Genomic DNA, 21,737 nt, shown 5'->3' with positions numbered 1-21,737 from the left:
GGGAGTTTATCACACTGTGGTATTTCACCCAGTAGTTATGGGAGTTTATCACACTGTGGTATTTCACCCAGTAGATATGGGAGTTTATCACTGTGGTATTTCACCCAGTAGATATGGGAGTTTATCACACTGGTATTTCACCCAGTAGATATGGGAGTTTATCACTGTGGTATTTCACCCAGTAGATATGGGAGTTTATCACTGTGGTATTTCACCCAGTAGATATGGGAGTTTATCACACTGGTATTTCACCCAGTAGATATGGGAGTTTATCACACTGGTATTTCACCCAGTAGATATGGGAGTTTATCACTGTGGTATTTCACCCAGTAGATATGGGAGTTTATCACTGTGGTATTTCACCCAGTAGATATGGGAGTTTATCACTGTGGTATTTCACCCAGTAGATATGGGAGTTTATCACACTGTGGTATTTCACCCAGTAGTTATGGGAGTTTATCACACTGTGGTATTTCACCCAGTAGATATGGGAGTTTATCACACTGTGGTATTTCACCCAGTAGATATGGGAGTTTATCACACTGTGGTATTTCACCCAGTAGTTATGGGAGTTTATCACTGTGGTATTTCACCCAGTAGATATGGGAGTTTATCACTGTGGTATTTCACCCAGTAGATATGGGAGTTTATCACACTGTGGTATTTCACCCAGTAGATATGGGAGTTTATCACACTGTGGTATTTCACCCAGTAGATATGGGAGTTTATCACACTGTGGTATTTCACCCAGTAGATATGGGAGTTTATCACACTGTGGTATTTCACCCAGTAGATATGGGAGTTTATCACACTGTGGTATTTCACCCAGTAGATATGGGAGTTTATCACTGTGGTATTTCACCCAGTAGATATGGGAGTTTATCACACTGTGGTATTTCACCCAGTAGATATGGGAGTTTATCACACTGTGGTATTTCACCCAGTAGATATGGGAGTTTATCACTGTGGTATTTCACCCAGTAGATATGGGAGTTTATCACACTGTGGTATTTCACCCAGTAGATATGGGAGTTTATCACTGTGGTATTTCACCCAGTAGTTATGGGAGTTTATCACACTGTGGTATTTCACCCAGTAGTTATGGGAGTTTATCACACTGTGGTATTTCACCCAGTAGTTATGGGAGTTTATCACACTGTGGTATTTCACCCAGTAGATATGGGAGTTTATCACTGTGGTATTTCACCCAGTAGATATGGGAGTTTATCACACTGGTATTTCACCCAGTAGATATGGGAGTTTATCACTGTGGTATTTCACCCAGTAGATATGGGAGTTTATCACACTGTGGTATTTCACCCAGTAGATATGGGAGTTTATCACACTGTGGTATTTCACCCAGTAGATATGGGAGTTTATCACACTGTGGTATTTCACCCAGTAGTTATGGGAGTTTATCACACTGTGGTATTTCACCCAGTAGATATGGGAGTTTATCACACTGTGGTATTTCACCCAGTAGATATGGGAGTTTATCACTGTGGTATTTCACCCAGTAGATATGGGAGTTTATCACACTGTGGTATTTCACCCATTAGATATGGGAGTTTATCACACTGTGGTATTTCACCCAGTAGATATGGGAGTTTATCACTGTGGTATTTCACCCAGTAGTTATGGGAGTTTATCAAAATCGGGTTGTTTTGTAATATATGTCTCTGGTCATACATTTGGCAGGAGGTTGGCTATGCTCACTGAGTCTGTATATAGTGAAAACTTTCCTTAATTTTGGGTCAGTCACAGCGTACTCTCTGTTTAGGGCCAAATAGCATTCTGGTTTGCTCTGTTTTTTTGTTGATTATTTTCAGTGTGTCAAATAGTTATCTTTTTGTTTTCTCATGATTTGGTTGGATCTAAATGTGTTTCTGTCCTGGGGTTCTGTTTGTGTTTGGGAAAAGAGCCCCAGGACCAGCTTGGTTAGGGGACTCTTCTCCAGGTTCATCTCTCTCTAGGTGGGAATCACTTCCTTTTAGGTGGTTGTAGAATTTAGCGTCTCTTTTCTGGATTTTGATCATTTTGACTGTCATTTCTCTTTGCTTATTTGAGCTGTTCTTGCCATAATATGGACTTGGTCTTTTACCAAATAGGGCTATCTTCTGTATACCACCCCTACCTTGTCACAACACAACTGATTGGCTAAAACGCATAAAGAAGGAAAGAAATTCCACAAATTAACTTTTATAATAAGGCACAACTGTTAATTGAAATGCATTCCAGGTGACTACCTCATGAAGCTGGTTGAGAGAATGCAAAGAGTGTGCAAAGCTCTCATCAAGGCAAAGGGTGGCTACTTTGAAGAATCTCAAATATGAAAAATATTTTGATTTGTTTAACACTTTTTTGGTTACTACATATGTGTTATTTAATATTTTTTGATGTCTTCACTATTATTCTACAATGTAGAAAATAGTAAAAATAAAGAAAAACCCTTTAATGAGTAAGTGTCCAAACTTTTGATTGGTACTGTATATACTGTGCTTACAGAAAGTATTCAGACCCCTTGACTAAAATGTATTCGTTTTTTCCCCTCAACTACACACAATACCACATAATGACAAAGCAAAAACGTTTGTTTTTTAAAGATTTTTGCTAAATTATAATAAACACATTTTACATAAGTATTCAGACCCTTTATTCAGTACTTTGTTGAAGCACCTTTGGCAGCGATTACAGCCTCTAGTCTTGGGTATGAAGTTACAAGCTTGGCACACCTGTATTTGGGGAGTTTCTCCCATTCTTCTCTGCAGATCTTCTCAAGCTCTGTCAGGTTGGATGGGGAGCGTCGCTGCACAGCTATTTTCAGGTCTCTCCAGAGATGTTCGATCGGGTTCATGTCCGCGGCTCTGGCTGGGCCACTCAAGGATATTCAGAGACTTGTCCCGAAGCCACTCCTGCGTTGTCTTGGCTGTGTACTAAGGGTTGTTGTCCTGTTGGAAGGTGAACCTTCGCCTCAGTCTGAGGTCCTGAGCGCTCTGGAGCAGGTTTTCATCAAAAATCTCTCTGTACTTTGCTCTGTTCATCTTTCCCTCGATCCTGACTAGTCTCCCAGTCCCTGCAGCTGAAAAACATCCCCACAGCATGATGCTGCCACCACCATGCTTCATCATAGGAATGGTGCTAGGTTTCCTCTAGATGTGACGCTTGGCATTCAGGCCAAAGAGTTCAATCTTGGTTTCATCAGACCAGAGAATCTTGTTTCTCATGGTCTGAGAGTCCTTTAGGTGCCTTTTGGCAAACTGCAAGTGGGCTGTCATGTGCCTTTTACCAAGGAGTGGCTTCCTTCTGGCCACTCTACTATAAAGGCCTGATTGGTGGAGTGCTGCAGAGATGGTTGTCCTTCTGGAAGGTTCTCCCATCTCCACAAAGGAACTCTGGAGCTCTGTCAGAATGACCATCGGGTTCTTGGTCACCTCCCCGACCAAGGCCCTTCTCCCCCGATTTCTCAGTTTGACCGGACGGCCATCTCTAGGAAGAGTCTTGGTGGTTCCAAACTTCTTCCATTTATGAATGATGGAGGCCACTGTGTTCTTGGGGACCTTCAATGCTCCAGAAATTACGTTTATCTTGTGCGAGAGAAATTAACATTAAATTCTCTGGCAACCGCTCTGGAGGACATTCTTGCAATCAGCATGCCAATTGCACGTTCCCTCAAAATGAGATCAGCTTCTTGATATACCACATCTGTCAAGTGGATGGATTATCTTGGAAAAGGAGAAATGCTCACTAACAGGGATGTAAACTAATTTGAGCACAACATTTGAAATAAGCTTTTTGTGCGTATGGAACATTTCTGGCATCTTTTATTTCAGCTCATGAAACATGGGACCAACACTTTACATTTTTGTTCAGTGTATATTATATTATACCTGCCCTGCTCAAGACACTTCATAGGATGGATAATTCTTTGTCTTGCATAGCTCGGTCAGTCATGCTGCCTTCTGTAGCTCGGTCAGTCATGCTGTCAGCTGTCATCAGCTTTGCACAGTCCTTTCTCTGCCTGATAGCAGGGCGGGTTAGGCAGCAGAACTGACATGGAGACTGCTCCAGGGCTCAGCCCAGAAAAGGCAGCCCTTCATGGGGCACTGAGCCCAAGAAAGCCCCAGGCCTTACCCACAGGAGTAGGCCAGCACATGGTGCCACAGTGAAGAGACACAAACTGAGGGAGAGAATGTTCTAGTGGGTTGAAGAATCAATCCTGAGACCTTTCTTTGGCATCTCGTTTACTAGTATCTTATTTCAATCAATTTCTACAAGACACATTTGCTTGAAAGGTTCTCTGCTGGCTAGTCATAATTAGCCCTATGTATCCAGTCTCATGGTTGGTGATCTAGGATCAGATCTCATGGTTGGAGTGCTGATCTAGGATCAGGTCTCATGGTGGGAGTGCTGATCTAGGATCAGGTCTCATGGTTGGAGTGCTGATCTAGGATCAGGTCTCATGGTGGGAGTGCTGATCTAGGATCAGGTCTCATGGTTGGAGTGCTGATCTAGGATCAGGTCTCATGGTTGGAGTGCTGATCTAGGATCAGGTCTCATGGTGGGAGTGCTGATCAAGGATCAGGTCTCATGGTGGGAGTGCTGATCTAGGATCAGGTCTCATGGTGGGAGTGCTGATCAAGGATCAGGTCTCATGGTGGGAGTGCTGATCAAGGATCAGGTCTCATGGTTGGAGTGCTGATCTAGGATCAGGTCTCATGGTTGGAGTGCTGATCTAGGATCAGGTCTCATGGTTGGAGTGCTGATCTAGGATCAGGTCTCATGGTTGGAGTGCTGATCTAGGATCAGGTCTCATGGTGGGAGTGCTGATCAAGGATCAGGTCCCCCCTGTCCATGTCATCTTATTCATTATGATCTAGGATCAGGTCCCCCCCTGTCCATGTCATCTTATTCATTATGATCTAGGATCAGGTCCCCCCCTGTCCATGTCATCTTATTCATTATGATCTAGGATCAGGTCCCCCCCTGTCCATGTCATCTTATTCATTATGATCTAGGATCAGGTCCCCCCTGTCCATGTCATCTTATTCATTATGATCTAGGATCAGGTCCCCCCCTGTCCATGTCATCTTATTCATTATGATCTAGGATCAGGTCCCCCCTGTCCATGTCATCTTATTCATTATGATCTAGGATCAGGTCCCCCCCTGTCCATGTCATCTTATTCATTATGATCTAGGATCAGGTCCCCCCTGTCCATGTCATCTTATTCATTATGATCTAGGATCAGGTCCCCCCCTGTCCATGTCATCTTATTCATTATGATCTAGGATCAGGTCCCCCCTGTCCATGTCATCTTATTCATTATGATCTAGGATCAGGTCCCCCCCTGTCCATGTCATCTTATTCATTATGATCTAGGATCAGGTCCCCCCCTGTCCATGTCATCTTATTCATTATGATCTAGGATCAGGTCCCCCCTGTCCATGTCATCTTATTCATTATGATCTAGGATCAGGTCCCCCCCTGTCCATGTCATCTTATTCATTATGATCTAGGATCAGGTCCCCCCCTGTCCATGTCATCTTATTCATTATGATCTAGGATCAGGTCCCCCCCTGTCCATGTCATCTTATTCATTATGATCTAGGATCAGGTCCCCCCAGACTGGCTCCAGGAGGATTTTTCTAAACTCTGTTTTCATGCTGTCCTTGTCCTGACCGTGAAGGCTAAGTGTAAGGACCTCTAACCTCTGACCCTGTGTCTCTGCTTCCTGTCTCCAGACCAGCTGGGGGACGTGGCGGAGGAGGAGGGGCGTGACATGGTGTCTGACGTAGAGTCTGTCATCACGTTCTACTGTAAGTCCCGAAACATCACCTTCACCCCTGACCTCTCCTGGCCACACCTCCTCAAACCGCTGCTGGGCCTGCAGCTGCCCCGCTCCGATCTCTACAACTGCTTCTACGCCATCATGAATAAATATATACCACGGTGAGACACACACACCTCTACAATAAATATATACCACGGACAGACACACACCTCTACAATAAATATATACCACGGACAGACACACACCCCTACAATCCTCAGCAATCTACCCACAATACCCCATAATGACAAAGCGAAAACAGGTTTTTAGAAATTTTAGCAAATGTATTGAAAATAAAAAACAGAACTTATTTACATAATTATTCAGACCCGTTGCTATGTGACACTAAACTGAGCTCAGGTGCATCCTGTTTCCATTGATCATCCTTGAGATGTTTCTACAACTTGATTGGAGTCCACCAGTGGTAAATTCACCTGATTGGACATGAATTGGAAAGGCACACACCTGTCTATATAAGGCCATGAGGTCGAAGGAATTGTCCGTAGAGCTCTGAGACAGGATTGTGTCGAAGCACAGATTTGGGAAAGGGTACCAAAAAAAGTCTGCAGCATTGAAGGTTCCCAAGAACACAGTGGCCTCCATCATTCTTAAATGGAAGAAGTTTGGAACCACCAAGACTCTTCCTAGAGCTGGCCACCCGGCCAAACTGAACAATCGGGGGAGAAGGGCCTTGGTCAGAGAGGTGACTAAGAACCCGATGGTCACTCTGACAGGGCTCTAGAGTTCATGTGTGGAGATGGGAGAGCCTTCCAGAAGGACAACCATCTCTCCAGGACTCCACCAATCAGGCCTTTATGGTAGAGTGACCAGACGGAAGCCACTTCTCAGTAAAAGGCACATGACAGCCCGCTTGGAGTTTGCCAAAAGGCCCCAAAAGACTCTGACCATGAGAAACAAGATTCTCTGGTCTGATTGAACACTTTGGCCTGAATGCCAAGCGTCACGTCTGGAGGAAAGCTGGCACCATCCCTACAGTGAAGCATGGTGGTGGCAGCATCATGCTGTGGGGATGTTTTTCAGCAGCAGGGACTGGAAGACTAGTCAGGATCGAGGCAAAGATGAACGGAGCAAAGTACAGAGAGATCCTTGATGAAAACCTGCTCCAGAGCGCTCAGGACCTCAGACTGGGGCGAAGGTTCACCTTCCAACAGGACAACGACCCTAAGCACACAGCCAAGACAACGCAGGAGTGGCTTCGGGACAAGTCTCTGAATGTCCTTGAGTGGCCCAGCCAATGCTCGGACGTGAACCGGATTGAACATCTCTGGAGAGACCTGAAAATAGCTGTGCAGCGATGCTCCCCATCCAACCTGACAGAGCTTGAGAGGATCTGCTAAAGGTTGGATAAATAACCCAAATACAGGTGTGCCAAGCTTGTAGAGTCAAACCCAAGAAGACTCAAGGCTGTAATCGCTGCCAAAGGTGCTTCCACAAAGTACTGAGTAAAGGGTCTGAATACTTATGTAAACGTGATACCTGTTTTATATGTAATAAATTAGCAAACGTTTCTGAACCTGTTTTTGCTTTGCCGTTATGGGGTATTGTGTGTAGATGGATGAGTGGGGAAACGATTTAATCAGTTTTAGAGTAAGGCTGTAACGTATCAAAATGTTGAAAAAGTCAAGGGGCCTGAATACTTTGCGAAGGCGCTGTACAACACAGGAGGTTGCTGGCACCTGTGGAGGACGGGCTCGTGGTAATGCCTGGAGTGGAATGGTAGCAAATGGATCATGGTTTCCATTCTAGCAACTATTATGAGCCGTCCTCCCCTCAGCAGCCTCCTCTGACACTAGATCCTGGATTCCCTCAGACGTTTCACGGTCCTGGTTTAACCCAACTAGTTCTCCTGTTTCAATCCCCCACCATTGTGTTGAAGCCAACACCTCCATCTTGGCTCTCCCCTACCATTGTGTTGAAGCCAACACCTCCATCTTGGCTCTCCCCTACCATTGTGTTGAAGCCAACACCTCCATCTTGGCTCTCCCCTACCATTGTGTTGAAGCCAACACCTCCATCTTGGCTCTCCCCTACCATTGTGTTGAAGCCAACACCTCCATCTTGGCTCTCCCCTACCATTGTGTTGAAGCCAACACCTCCATCTTGGCTCTCTCCCACCATTGTGTTGAAGCCAACACCTCCATCTTGGCTCTCCCCCACCATTGTATTGAAGCCAACACCTCCATCTTGGCTCTCCCCCACCATTGTGTTGAAGCCAACACCTCCATCTTGGCTCTCCCCTACCATTGTGTTGAAGCCAACACCTCCATCTTGGCTCTCCCCTACCATTGTGTTGAAGCCAACACCTCCATCTTGGCTCTCCCCTACCATTGTGTTGAAGCCAACACCTCCATCTTGGCTCTCCCCCACCATTGTATTGAAGCCAACACCTCCATCTTGGCTCTCCCCCACCATTGTATTGAAGCCAACACCTCCATCTTGGCTCTCCCCCACCATTGTGTTGAAGCCAACACCTCCATCTTGGCTCTCCCCTACCATTGTGTTGAAGCCAACACCTCCATCTTGGCTCTCCCCCATCATTGTATTGAAGCCAACACCTCCATCTTGGCTCTCCCCCACCATTGTATTGAAGCCAACACCTCCATCTTGGCTCTCCCCCACCATTGTGTTGAAGCCAACACCTCCATCTTGGCTCTCCCCCACCATTGTATTGAAGCCAACACCTCCATCTTGGCTCTCCCCCACCATTGTATTGAAGCCAACACCTCCATCTTGGCTCTCCCCCACCATTGTGTTGAAGCCAACACCTCCATCTTGGCTCTCCCCTACCATTGTGTTGAAGCCAACACCTCCATCTTGGCTCTCCCCCACCATTGTATTGAAGCCAACACCTCCATCTTGGCTCTCCCCCACCATTGTATTGAAGCCAACACCTCCATCTTGGCTCTCCCCCACCATTGTGTTGAAGCCAACACCTCCATCTTGGCTCTCCCCCACCATTGTATTGAAGCCAACACCTCCATCTTGGCTCTCCCCCACCATTGTATTGAAGCCAACACCTCCATCTTGGCTCTCCCCCACCATTGTGTTGAAGCCAACACCTCCATCTTGGCTCTCTCCCACCATTGTGTTGAAGCCAACACCTCCATTTTGGCTCTCCCCTACCATTGTGTTGAAGCCAACACCTCCATCTTGGCTCTCCCCCACCATTGTATTGAAGCCAACACCTCCATCTTGGCTCTCCCCCACCATTGTGTTGAAGCCAACACCTCCATCTTGGCTCTCTCCCACCATTGTGTTGAAGCCAACACCTCCATCTTGGCTCTCCCCCACCATTGTGTTGAAGCCAACACCTCCATTTTGGCTCTCCCCCACCATTGTGTTGAAGCCAACACCTCCATCTTGGCTCTCCCCCACCATTGTGTTGAAGCCAACACCTCCATCTTGGCTCTCCCCCACCATTGTGTTGAAGCCAACACCTCCATTTTGGCTCTCCCCCACCATTGTGTTGAAGCCAACACCTCCATTTTGGCTCTCCCCTACCATTGTACGTTTGTAGGAAGCTATAGAAATGCGTGTATTAATGTCTACATTAATTTATACCATGTTTATTCTATTACAGACACTTTAATGCATACTGTACATTATACTATGCTAAACATGATGAATATATAAAAACACTTAGTGTAATTTAGAGATGACTGATGTTACACACACACACCCACACACACACACGGACACACACACACACCCACACACACACACACACACACACACACACACACAACTCTACATCTGCTTCTACGCTGACATGAATAAATAAATGCCACAGTGAGACACACACACACACACACACACACACACACACACACACACACACACACCCTGTGTGTAACTAACGGTACATCTTCCTGTCCAGGGACTGTGTAGTGAAGGGCCGTCCGTTCCACTTGTACAGACTGCTGCTTCAGTATCATGAACCTGAACTCTGCTCCTTCCTCGACACCAAGAAGATCACCCCAGACTCCTACACTATACACTGGGTATGTCTATACACTATACACTGGGTATGTCTATACACTATACACTGGGTATGTCTATACACTATACACTGGGTATGTCTATCTAACCCCAGACTCCTACACTATACACTGGGTATGTCTATACACTATACACTGGGTATGTCTATACACTATACACTGGGTATGTCTATCTATAACCCCAGACTCCTACACTATACACTGGGTATGTCTATACTCTATACACTGGGTATGTCTATCTATAACCCCAGACTCCTACACTATACACTGGGTATGTCTATACACTATACACTGGGTATGTCTATACACTATACACTGGGTATGTCTATCTATAACCCCAGACTCCTACACTATACACTGGGTATGTCTATACACTATACACTGGGTATGTCTATACACTATACACTGGGTATGTCTATACACTATACACTGGGTATGTCTATATAACCCCAGACTCCTACACTATACACTGGGTATGTCTATACACTATACACTGGGTATGTCTATACACTATACACTGGGTATGTCTATCTATAACCCCAGACTCCTACACTATACACTGGGTATGTCTATCTAACCCCAGACTCCTACACTATACACTGGGTATGTCTATCTAACCCCAGACTCCTACACTATACACTGGGTATGTCTATATAACCCCAGACTCCTACACTATACACTGGGTATGTCTATACACTATACACTGGGTATGTCTATCTATAACCCCAGACTCCTACACTATACACTGGGTATGTCTATATAACCCCAGACTCCTACACTATACACTGGGTATGTCTATACACTATACACTGGGTATGTCTATCTATAACCCCAGACTCCTACACTATACACTGGGTATGTCTATACTCTATACACTGGGTATGTCTATCTAACCCCAGACTCCTACACTATACACTGGGTATGTCTATACACTATACACTGGGTATGTCTATACACTATACACTGGGTATGTCTATCTATAACCCCAGACTCCTACACTATACACTGGGTATGTCTATACACTATACACTGGGTATGTCTATACACTATACACTGGGTATGTCTATATAACCCCAGACTCCTACACTATACACTGGGTATGTCTATACACTATACACTGGGTATGTCTATACACTATACACTGGGTATGTCTATCTATAACCCCAGACTCCTACACTATACACTGGGTATGTCTATCTAACCCCAGACTCCTACACTATACACTGGGTATGTCTATCTAACCCCAGACTCCTATACTATACACTGGGTATGTCTATACACTATACACTGGGTATGTCTATCTATAACCCCAGACTCCTACACTATACACTGGGTATGTCTATACACTATACACTGGGTATGTCTATCTATAACCCCAGACTCCTACACTATACACTGGGTATGTCTATACACTATACACTGGGTATGTCTATACACTATACACTGGGTATGTCTATACACTATACACTGGGTATGTCTATCTAACCCCAGACTCCTACACTATACACTGGGTATGTCTATACACTATACACTGGGTATGTCTATCTAACCCCAGACTCCTACACTATACACTGGGTATGTCTATACACTATACACTGGGTATGTCTATACACTATACACTATACACTGGGTATGTCTATCTAACCCCAGACTCCTACACTATACACTGGGTATGTCTATACACTATACACTGGGTATGTCTATCTATAACCCCAGACTCCTACACTATACACTGGGTATGTCTATACACTATACACTGGGTATGTCTATACACTATACACTGGGTATGTCTATCTAACCCCAGACTCCTACACTATACACTGGGTATGTCTATACACTATACACTGGGTATGTCTATCTAACCCCAGACTCCTACACTATACACTGGGTATGTCTATACACTATACACTGGGTATGTCTATACACTATACACTGGGTATGTCTATACACTATACACTGGGTATGTCTATCTAACCCCAGACTCCTACACTATACACTGGGTATGTCTATCCATAACCCCAGACTCCTACACTATACACTGGGTATGTCTATCTAACCCCAGACTCCTACACTATACACTGGGTATGTCTATCTAACCCCAGACTCCTACTCTATACACTGGGTATGTCTATACACTATACACTGGGTATGTCTATCTAACCCCAGACTCCTACTCTATACACTGGGTATGTCTATACACTATACACTGGGTATGTCTATACACTATACACTGGGTATGTCTATCTAACCCCAGACTCCTACACTATACACTGGGTATGTCTATACACTATACACTGGGTATGTCTATCTAACCCAGACTCCTACACTATACACTGGGTATGTCTATACACTATACACTGGGTATGTCTATCTAACCCCAGACTCCTACTCTATACACTGGGTATGTCTATACACTATACACTGGGTATGTCTATCTAACCCCAGACTCCTACTCTATACACTGGGTATGTCTATACACTATACACTGGGTATGTCTATACACTATACACTGGGTATGTCTATACTCTATACACTGGGTATGTCTATACTCTATACACTGGGTATGTCTATACACTATACACTGGGTATGTCTATCTAACCCCAGACTCCTACACTATACACTGGGTATGTCTGTACACTATACACTGGGTATGTCTATACACTATACACTGGGTATGTCTATCTAACCCCAGACTCCTATACTATACACTGGGTATGTCTATCTATAACCCCAGACTCCTACACTATACACTGGGTATGTCTATCTATAACCCCAGACTCCTACACTATACACTGGGTATGTCTATACACTATACACTGGGTATGTCTATACACTATACACTGGGTATGTCTATACACTATACACTGGGTATGTCTATATAACCCCAGACTCCTACACTATACACTGGTTATGTCTATACACTATACACTGGGTATGTCTATACACTATACACTGGGTATGTCTATACACTATACACTGGGTATGTCTATCTATAACCCCAGACTCCTACACTATACACTGGGTATGTCTATACACTATACACTGGGTATGTCTATCTATAACCCCAGACTCCTACACTATACACTGGGTATGTCTATACACTATACACTGGGTATGTCTATACACTATACACTGGGTATGTCTATCTATAACCCCAGACTCCTACACTATACACTGGGTATGTCTATACACTATACACTGGGTATGTCTATCTATAACCCCAGACTCCTACACTATACACTGGGTATGTCTATACACTATACACTGGGTATGTCTATCTATAACCCCAGACTCCTACACTATACACTGGGTATGTCTATACACTATACACTGGGTATGTCTATACACTATACACTGGGTATGTCTATACACTATACACTGGGTATGTCTATCTATAACCCCAGACTCCTACACTATACACTGGGTATGTCTATCTATAACCCCAGACTCCTACACTATACACTGGGTATGTCTATACACTATACACTGGGTATGTCTATCTATAACCCCAGACTCCTACACTATACACTGGGTATGTCTATACACTATACACTGGGTATGTCTATACACTATACACTGGGTATGTCTATCTAACCCCAGACTCCTATACTATACACTGGGTATGTCTATCTAACCCCAGACTCCTACACTATACACTGGGTATGTCTATCTAACCCCAGACTCCTACACTATACACTGGGTATGTCTATACACTATATACTGGGTATGTCTATCTATAACCCCAGACTCCTACTCTATACACTGGGTATGTCTATCTAACCCCAGACTCCTACACTATACACTGGGTATGTCTATACACTATATACTGGGTATGTCTATCTATAACCCCAGACTCCTACACTATACACTGGGTATGTCTATCTAACCCCAGACTCCTATACTATACACTGGGTATGTCTATACACTATACACTGGGTATGTCTATCTATAACCCCAGACTCCTACACTATACACTGGGTATGTCTATACACTATACACTGGGTATGTCTATCTATAACCCCAGACTCCTACACTATACACTGGGTATGTCTATACACTATACACTGGGTATGTCTATACACTATACACTGGGTATGTCTATACACTATACACTGGGTATGTCTATCTAACCCCAGACTCCTACACTATACACTGGGTATGTCTATACACTATACACTGGGTATGTCTATCTAACCCCAGACTCCTACACTATACACTGGGTATGTCTATACACTATACACTGGGTATGTCTATACACTATACACTATACACTGGGTATGTCTATCTAACCCCAGACTCCTACACTATACACTGGGTATGTCTATACACTATACACTGGGTATGTCTATCTATAACCCCAGACTCCTACACTATACACTGGGTATGTCTATACACTATACACTGGGTATGTCTATACACTATACACTGGGTATGTCTATCTAACCCCAGACTCCTACACTATACACTGGGTATGTCTATACACTATACACTGGGTATGTCTATACACTATACACTGGGTATGTCTATACACTATACACTGGGTATGTCTATACACTATACACTGGGTATGTCTATCTAACCCCAGACTCCTACACTATACACTGGGTATGTCTATACACTATACACTGGGTATGTCTATCTAACCCCAGACTCCTACACTATACACTGGGTATGTCTATACACTATACACTGGGTATGTCTATACACTATACACTGGGTATGTCTATACACTATACACTGGGTATGTCTATCTAACCCCAGACTCCTACACTATACACTGGGTATGTCTATCCATAACCCCAGACTCCTACACTATACACTGGGTATGTCTATCTAACCCCAGACTCCTACACTATACACTGGGTATGTCTATCTAACCCCAGACTCCTACTCTATACACTGGGTATGTCTATACACTATACACTGGGTATGTCTATCTAACCCCAGACTCCTACTCTATACACTGGGTATGTCTATACACTATACACTGGGTATGTCTATACACTGGGTATGTCTATCTAACCCCAGACTCCTACACTATACACTGGGTATGTCTATACACTATACACGGGGAATGTCTATCTAACCCAGACTCCTACACTATACACTGGGTATGTCTATACACTATAAACTGGGTATGTCTATCTAACCCCAGACTCCTACTCTATACACTGGGTATGTCTATACACTATACACTGGGTATGTCTATCTAACCCCAGACTCCTACTCTATACACTGGGTATGTCTATACACTATACACTGGGTATGTCTATACACTATACACTGGGTATGTCTATACTCTATACACTGGGTATGTCTATACTCTATACACTGGGTATGTCTATACTCTATACACTGGGTATGTCTATACACTATACACTGGGTATGTCTATCTAACCCCAGACTCCTACACTATACACTGGGTATGTCTATACACTATACACTGGGTATGTCTATACACTATACACTGGGTATGTCTATCTAACCCCAGACTCCTATACTATACACTGGGTATGTCTATCTATAACCCCAGACTCCTACACTATACACTGGGTATGTCTATCTATAACCCCAGACTCCTACACTATACACTGGGTATGTCTATACACTATACACTGGGTATGTCTATACACTATACACTGGGTATGTCTATACACTATACACTGGGTATGTCTATATAACCCCAGACTCCTACACTATACACTGGGTATGTCTATACACTATACACTGGGTATGTCTATCTATAACCCCAGACTCCTACACTATACACTGGGTATGTCTATACACTATACACTGGGTATGTCTATCTATAACCCCAGACTCCTACACTATACACTGGGTATGTCTATACACTATACACTGGGTATGTCTATACACTATACACTGGGTATGTCTATCTATAACCCCAGACTCCTACACTATACACTGGGTATGTCTATACACTATACACTGGGTATGTCTATACACTATACACTGGGTATGTCTATACACTATACACTGGGTATGTCTATCTATAACCCCAGACTCCTACACTATACACTGGGTATGTCTATCTATAACCCCAGACTCCTACACTATACACTGGGTATGTCTATACACTATACACTGGGTATGTCTATCTATAACCCCAGACTCCTACACTATACACTGGGTATGTCTATACACTATACACTGGGTATGTCTATACACTATACACTGGGTATGTCTATCTAACCCCAGACTCCTATACTATACACTGGGTATGTCTATCTAACCCCAGACTCCTACACTATACACTGGGTATGTCTATCTAACCCCAGACTCCTACACTATACACTGGGTATGTCTATACACTATATACTGGGTATGTCTATCTATAACCCCAGACTCCGACTCTATACACTGGGTATGTCTATCTAACCCCAGACTCCTATACTATACACTGGGTATGTCTATACACTATACACTGGGTATGTCTATACACTATACACTGGGTATGTCTATACTCTATACACTGGGTATGTCTATACACTATACACTGGGTATGTCTATCTAACCCCAGACTCCTACACTATACACTGGGTATGTCTATACACTATACACTGGGTATGTCTATACACTATACACTGGGTATGTCTATACTCTATACACTGGGTATGTCTATCTATAACCCCAGACTCCTACACTATACACTGAGTATGTCTATACACTATACACTGGGTATGTCTATCTAACCCCAGACTCCTACACTATACACTGGGTATGTCTATACACTATACACTGGGTATGTCTATACACTATACACTGGGTATGTCTATCTAACCCCAGACTCCTACACTATACACTGGGTATGTCTATACACTATACACTGGGTATGTCTATACACTATACACTGGGTATGTCTATCTAACCCCAGACTCCTATACTATACACTGGGTATGTCTATCTATAACCCCAGACTCCTACACTATACACTGGGTATGTCTATACACTATACACTGGGTATGTCTATACACTATACACTGGGTATGTCTATACACTATACACTGGGTATGTCTATATAACCCCAGACTCCTACACTATACACTGGGTATGTCTATACACTATACACTGGGTATGTCTATCTATAACCCCAGACTCCTACACTATACACTGGGTATGTCTATACACTATACACTGGGTATGTCTATCTATAACCCCAGACTCCTACACTATACACTGGGTATGTCTATACACTATACACTGGGTATGTCTATACACTATACACTGGGTATGTCTATACACTATACACTGGGTATGTCTATACACTATACACTGGGTATGTCTATACACTATACACTGGGTATGTCTATCTAACCCCAGACTCCTATACTATACACTGGGTATGTCTATCTAACCCCAGACTCCTACACTATACACTGGGTATGTCTATCTAACCCCAGACTCCTACACTATACACTGGGTATGTCTATACACTATATACTGGGTATGTCTATACACTATACACTGGGTATGTCTATACACTATACACTGGGTATGTCTATCTATAACCCCAGACTCCTACTCTATACACTGGGTATGTCTATCTAACCCCAGACTCCTATACTATACACTGGGTATGTCTATCTAACCCCAGACTCCTACACTATACACTGGGTATGTCTATCTAACCCCAGACTCCTACACTATACACTGGGTATGTCTATACACTATATACTGGGTATGTCTATACACTATACACTGGGTATGTCTATACACTATACACTGGGTATGTCTATCTATAACCCCAGACTCCTACTCTATACACTGGGTATGTCTATCTAACCCCAGACTCCTACACTATACACTGGGTATGTCTATACACTATACACTGGGTATGTCTATACACTATACACTGGGTATGTCTATCTAACCCCAGACTCCTACACTATACACTGGGTATGTCTATACACTATACACTGGGTATGTCTATACACTATACACTGGGTATGTCTATCTAACCCCAGACTCCTACACTATACACTGGGTATGTCTATACACTATACACTGGGTATGTCTATACACTATACACTGGGTATGTCTATCTAACCCCAGACTCCTACTCTATACACTGGGTATGTCTATACACTATACACTGGGTATGTCTATCTATAACCCCAGACTCCTACACTATACACTGGGTATGTCTATCTATAACCCCAGACTCCTACACTATACACTGGGTTTGTCTATACACTATACACTGGGTATGTCTATACACTTTACACTGGGTATGTCTATACACTATACACTGGGTATGTCTATCTAACCCCAGACTCCTACACTATACACTGGGTATGTCTATCTATAACCCCAGACTCCTACACTATACACTGGGTATGTCTATCTAACCCCAGACTCCTACACTATACACTGGGTATGTCTATACACTATACACTGGGTATGTCTATCTATAACCCCAGACTCCTACACTATACACTGGGTATGTCTATACACTATACACTGGGTATGTCTATACACTATACACTGGGTATGTCTATACACTATACACTGGGTATGTCTATCTATAACCCCAGACTCCTACACTATACACTGGGTATGTCTATACACTATACACTGGGTATGTCTATCTATAACCCCAGACTCCTACACTATACACTGGGTATGTCTATACACTATACACTGGGTATGTCTATACACTATACACTGGGTATGTCTATCTATAACCCCAGACTCCTACACTATACACTGGGTATGTCTATACACTATACACTGGGTATGTCTATACACTATACACTGGGTATGTCTATACACTATACACTGGGTATGTCTATACACTATACACTGGGTATGTCTATATAACCCCAGACTCCTACACTATACACTGGGTATGTCTATACACTATACACTGGGTATGTCTATACACTATACACTGGGTATGTCTATACACTATACACTGGGTATGTCTATCTATAACCCCAGACTCCTACACTATACACTGGGTATGTCTATCTAACCCCAGACTCCTACACTATACACTGGGTATGTCTATCTAACCCCAGACTCCTATACTATACACTGGGTATGTCTATACACTATACACTGGGTATGTCTATCTATAACCCCAGACTCCTACACTATACACTGGGTATGTCTATACACTATACACTGGGTATGTCTATCTATAACCCCAGACTCCTACACTATACACTGGGTATGTCTATACACTATACACTGGGTATGTCTATACACTATACACTGGGTATGTCTATACACTATACACTGGGTATGTCTATCTAACCCCAGACTCCTACACTATACACTGGGTATGTCTATACACTATACACTGGGTATGTCTATCTAACCCCAGACTCCTACACTATACACTGGGTATGTCTACACACTATACACTGGGTATGTCTATACACTATACACTATACACTGGGTATGTCTATCTAACCCCAGACTCCTACACTATACACTGGGTATGTCTATACACTATACACTGGGTATGTCTATCTATAACCCCAGACTCCTACACTATACACTGGGTATGTCTATACACTATACACTGGGTATGTCTATACACTATACACTGGGTATGTCTATCTAACCCCAGACTCCTACACTATACACTGGGTATGTCTATACACTATACACTGGGTATGTCTATACACTATACACTGGGTATGTCTATACACTATACACTGGGTATGTCTATACACTATACACTGGGTATGTCTATCTAACCCCAGACTCCTACACTATACACTGGGTATGTCTATACACTATACACTGGGTATGTCTATCTAACCCCAGACTCCTACACTATACACTGGGTATGTCTATACACTATACACTGGGTATGTCTATACACTATACACTGGGTATGTCTATACACTATACACTGGGTATGTCTATCTAACCCCAGACTCCTACACTATACACTGGGTATGTCTATCTATAACCCCAGACTCCTACACTATACACTGGGTATGTCTATCTATAACCCCAGACTCCTACACTATACACTGGGTATGTCTATCTAACCCCAGACTCCTACACTATACACTGGGTATGTCTATCTAACCCCAGACTCCTACTCTATACACTGGGTATGTCTATACACTATACACTGGGTATGTCTATCTAACCCCAGACTCCTACTCTATACACTGGGTATGTCTATACACTGGGTATGTCTATACACTATACACTGGGTATGTCTATCTAACCCCAGACTCCTACACTATACACTGGGTATGTCTATACACTATACACTGGGTATGTCTATCTAACCCCAGACTCCTACACTATACACTGGGTATGTCTATACACTATACACTGGGTATGTCTATCTAACCCCAGACTCCTACTCTATACACTGGGTATGTCTATACACTATACACTGGGTATGTCTATCTAACCCCAGACTCCTACTCTATACACTGGGTATGTCTATACACTATACACTGGGTATGTCTATACACTATACACTGGGTATGTCTATACTCTATACACTGGGTATGTCTATACACTATACACTGGGTATGTCTATCTAACCCCAGACTCCTACACTATACACTGGGTATGTCTATACACTATACACTGGGTATGTCTATACACTATACACTGGGTATGTCTATCTAACCCCAGACTCCTATACTATACACTGGGTATGTCTATCTATAACCCCAGACTCCTACACTATACACTGGGTATGTCTATCTATAACCCCAGACTCCTACACTATACACTGGGTATGTCTATACACTATACACTGGGTATGTCTATACACTATACACTGGGTATGTCTATACACTATACACTGGGTATGTCTATATAACCCCAGACTCCTACACTATACACTGGGTATGTCTATACACTATACACTGGGTATGTCTATCTATAACCCCAGACTCCTACACTATACACTGGGTATGTCTATACACTATACACTGGGTATGTCTATCTATAACCCCAGACTCCTACACTATACACTGGGTATGTCTATACACTATACACTGGGTATGTCTATACACTATACACTGGGTATGTCTATCTATAACCCCAGACTCCTACACTATACACTGGGTATGTCTATACACTATACACTGGGTATGTCTATCTATAACCCCAGACTCCTACACTATACACTGGGTATGTCTATACACTATACACTGGGTATGTCTATCTATAACCCCAGACTCCTACACTATACACTGGGTATGTCTATACACTATACACTGGGTATGTCTATACACTATACACTGGGTATGTCTATACACTATACACTGGGTATGTCTATCTATAACCCCAGACTCCTACACTATACACTGGGTATGTCTATCTATAACCCCAGACTCCTACACTATACACTGGGTATGTCTATACACTATACACTGGGTATGTCTATACACTATACACTGGGTATGTCTATCTAACCCCAGACTCCTACACTATACACTGGGTATGTCTATCTAACCCCAGACTCCTACACTATACACTGGGTATGTCTATACACTATATACTGGGTATGTCTATCTATAACCCCAGACTCCTACACTATACACTGGGTATGTCTATACACTATACACTGGGTATGTCTATACACTATACACTGGGTATGTCTATACTCTATACACTGGGTATGTCTATACTCTATACACTGGGTATGTCTATCTAACCCCAGACTCCTATACTATACACTGGGTATGTCTATACACTATACACTGGGTATGTCTATCTATAACCCCAGACTCCTACTCTATACACTGGGTATGTCTATCTAACCCCAGACTCCTACACTATACACTGGGTATGTCTATACACTATACACTGGGTATGTCTATACACTATACACTGGGTATGTCTATCTAACCCCAGACTCCTACACTATACACTGGGT

The 21,737-nt window shown here is 43.2% G+C and overlaps 1 protein-coding gene across 3 annotated transcripts in view; it reads left to right on the top strand.

Annotated features, from left to right (window-relative positions):
• tbc1d23 (TBC1 domain family, member 23) overlaps positions 1-21,737 on the top strand; it is a 106,058-nt gene that overhangs the window by 32,337 nt on the left and 51,984 nt on the right. For all 3 annotated transcript variants that reach the window (XM_055941230.1, XM_055941231.1, XM_055941232.1), the window contains exons 4-5: positions 5,742-5,949; positions 9,729-9,852. In XM_055941230.1, the coding sequence (XP_055797205.1) occupies positions 5,742-5,949; positions 9,729-9,852 (332 nt within the window). The remainder of the gene's footprint in view (positions 1-5,741; positions 5,950-9,728; positions 9,853-21,737) is intronic.

This window comes from Salvelinus fontinalis, chromosome 12 (assembly GCF_029448725.1).
Source record: "Salvelinus fontinalis isolate EN_2023a chromosome 12, ASM2944872v1, whole genome shotgun sequence".
Taxonomy (NCBI): domain Eukaryota; kingdom Metazoa; phylum Chordata; class Actinopteri; order Salmoniformes; family Salmonidae; genus Salvelinus; species Salvelinus fontinalis.
This window is presented reverse-complemented; position numbering and strand designations above follow the sequence as displayed.